General features: G+C 39.3%; 1 protein-coding gene across 2 annotated transcripts in view; it reads left to right on the top strand.

The window, feature by feature from the left end:
- Window positions 1-402: 402 nt before the first annotated feature.
- TAGLN3 (transgelin 3) overlaps window positions 403-3,276 on the top strand; it is an 11,321-nt gene continuing 8,447 nt past the window's right edge. The window contains exons 1-3 of one of the 2 annotated variants that reach the window (XM_010135074.1): window positions 403-797; window positions 1,223-1,404; window positions 2,262-2,436. In XM_010135074.1, the coding sequence (XP_010133376.1) occupies window positions 1,225-1,404; window positions 2,262-2,436 (355 nt within the window). In that variant the 5' untranslated portion in view covers window positions 403-797; window positions 1,223-1,224. Of the gene's footprint in view, window positions 798-1,057; window positions 1,405-2,261; window positions 2,437-3,276 lie in introns of those variants that run through there. The other variant, XM_010135075.1, reaches the window with a different exon arrangement.

The raw sequence follows: 3,276 nt of genomic DNA, 5'->3' as shown, positions 1-3,276 counted from the left end.
ATGTTTGCTAGTTTTCAGTGATTTCCCCTTGGTTTTAGTGGTTCAAGTTGTTTTCTAGGGACCCTATTTGATAGCCTAATATGTACCAATGATAGGGTGATAATAATGTTCAGCTACCTGCCTTCTCTTCCCTGACTTTTCACCCTGTTGTCCCCTTGTTGAAACTTTCTATCAGCTCCTGAACAAGAAAGAGAAGGAAGTATTTTCCATGCTGTAAGCCTGTTAGCATTGTGATACAGAACAGGGAGGAAAATGTTTTGCTTCTGCTTTGTGATTAAAAATAAACAAGATGTGTAGTAATTTCTGTTACCTTCATTTAACAGCGTGAAGTCTGGTCAACTCCCTCTATTTGTGTTTCTAGCTATCTGGCCCTGGGATGCTTGGTGCAGTTTGGGTTGATGCAGACTAGGTGGAGTAAAACTGAGCCTGTAGGGTGAACAGCACAAGGCTGAGGAAACATGCATGAAAACAGACTGCAGATGGGCGAGATAAACAGGATCCCCAGGCTGTGACTGAGTGAGTAGGCAGGCCTCTTTAATGGCTCTTAGCAACGCCCCTGCTTTGACCCTCCTCATATGTGAGGAAAATCAAATCAATACACTGTTCTTCAAACCAGGATGCTGCTGCAGCAGCAGGGCATTGTGGCAGCCGCCTTCTCCTAAATACATCCACGCTTTTCAGTTTGCTGATCTCTGGATATCCATCCCTGCATCTCTGCTGAGGAAGACCCTGACTGCATCTTTAATTGGATTGCTTGAGCTCCCATGTACAACATTCTTCTTATTAGCAAGTATTAGGTAGGCAATTTTAAAGTGCTTTTGGATTTGCAGGCAGCTTTAACAGTGATCTGAGAACTCTATTGTATTTTCTGTAAACATAGCTGAAGCCTCTCTTTAAAACCAGCTCTGCTTTAAATCTTGCGTTTCTTCTGTTTTGGTGGTTGGGCAGGGGCGACTGGTGGTTTTTCCTTCTTTGAAAAATAAAGAATGTTGTAGCTGATTTGTGCTTTTGGAAAAGGATATTCCCTCGTTGATCCCTCCCCTGTTCTGCAGAACAGCTATAACTGGTGCCATACAGTTACTCTCAGTGTTGATGAACATCTGCTCAACTGTCTAACGTATAGGACAGGCTGTTCACCCTTTTATTCTTTAATTTTCTGCTGCATACTTCAAAGCTGCAGATCAAGACTCTACCCACTAAGTAATTTCTGCTCTGGTTCCAGAGATGGCTAACAGAGGACCAAGCTATGGCTTAAGCCGAGAAGTTCAGGAAAAGATTGAACAGAAATATGACCCGGAATTAGAGTCTAGGCTGGTGAACTGGATTATTGTACAGTGTGGAGAACAGATAGAGCACCCTCCTCCTGGAAGGCAGCATTTTCAGACCTGGTTGATGGATGGAACAGTAAGTGTTTTATGCAATTAGATACTTGCATGTGTTTATATGCACAGTGTCCTTATTTTCTGTTTTCATCTAGCTGAATTGGTCAGAGCTCATGGCCAGTGCAGAAATATGTATCTTAGTATCTGATTTATCTCCTTTTGACCAGGAACCTTAATCTCAGAAGGTAATTAAACTGCTAGAGCGCTGGGATTAGTGCAGTACTTATGATTCTTATGAGTCATGCATGTTATATATAAATATGACTCATTCCTTCAGCACCTTTTCTCATACAGTTAAATGACATCTGCTTTAAAATCAGATGTATATTTTTCTCTTTAAGAAATAATCACTGTTGACAAGAAGAGGTGAAGAGATACAGAAAATTCAAAGGACTAGATTATGTCATAACTGTATTCTTCTTTGGCATAATTCTGTATCTAAAACACTGTATTCCATTGGTTTATTGAACAACAGACAGATGCTACTCTTTGCAGTGGGCTGTAAGAATATGCTAATCATTGAATCACTGCCAAAGTGACTTTAACAATATTTCAATTGACATTGCTTATTTTTTTGGCTCAGGCATGTGGTTTCTTCTCTGTCAGTTGTTATATAACCTCTGCCAGTGATTGCTTTGTTGTTTCTAGCAGATTAGGATTTATATGGTCAGACTATTGCCATCAGTTAATGAAAGCTTTAATGCATTTCTAATACACTTTGATCATTGACAATTCACATCTTTGTTTTTAACTGAAAAAATTATGTCCCTGATAGAAACTGGACAGGTTAAAATCATTTTGCAGTATCATTTCATGTGCAGAAATTCCCTTATAGTTTGGTGATTGCTTTCTAATTTTGTTTCTGTATTTATCTCTCAGCTGTTATGCAAGTTAATAAACAGTTTACATCCAAAGGGAAATGAGCCCATTGCAAAGATCTCTGAATCAAAAATGGCTTTCAAGCAGATGGAACAAATTTCTCAGTTCTTAAAAGCTGCTGAAATCTACGGAGTAAGAACAACAGATATTTTCCAGACAGTGGATTTATGGGAAGGTAAAAATAATAAACTGGATGTCAGCTTCCAGTCTTCATTTTACTTTGCTTTGATGTGTTGTAATGGTGCATTTTGTCTAAGGCATATTCTCTAATGTAATTATCTTTTGTTTCTGTTTTTCTTACCTCATTACCATGTTCTTCCGGTGGTGCATTATCTCCTTTGAGGGATTTATATTACCCTGAGGACATAACAGAGCCTTTCCAAGCTCATGCGTTAACCAAAAGCCCATCGTTCTGATAGAATTCTACAGACATAATAAAATAAATGTTCTCTATGCTATTAATAGCTTCTAATAGCAAATATGGAAAACCCTTATTTTCTAATTACAAGATTTCATTGCAGCTTTCAGATTATAAGCAAAGCTTAAATTAGAGCTATAAAATGCACTCCCAGGGGCATATATACCTCTGTGAAGCTTATAAGGGTTCATTTATGACTAATGAGAAGCAAAACTCACTGGTAACACCATGTTAGCTGCGCATCTCTCTCTAAGGATACAGTATTTTAAGAGAGGTCTCTATGGCAACAGCAAAAAAATTCAGATTGCCCCTGTGGCTTTGCAGTAACCCAGGTGAAGGCTATTGCCAGCCCATGCTCAAAATGGAAGCTGTGTGCTCTGGTTCCTGAAGAGCTGAATCATTTGTGCATTTGTATAGCTGTTTTTGTCCACTTCTGTGGTGATGCATCCCTTTCTGATACTCTGTATATCCCACATCTCTCTGGACAAGGTGATGCAAAATGACTTGTGGGAGGGCTCAGAGCAAGGACAGATGCAGGACAGTGAAAGGCAGGTGTGAAAAGGTCAAACATCTGCCGTGAGAATGAAACAGGGAAAG

The sequence above is a fragment of the Buceros rhinoceros genome, unplaced genomic scaffold (assembly GCF_000710305.1).
Source record: "Buceros rhinoceros silvestris isolate BGI_N320 unplaced genomic scaffold, ASM71030v1 scaffold16754, whole genome shotgun sequence".
NCBI lineage: Eukaryota > Metazoa > Chordata > Aves > Bucerotiformes > Bucerotidae > Buceros > Buceros rhinoceros.
Note: the sequence above shows the minus strand (reverse complement) of the source record. Positions and strands in the feature narration are given on the sequence as shown.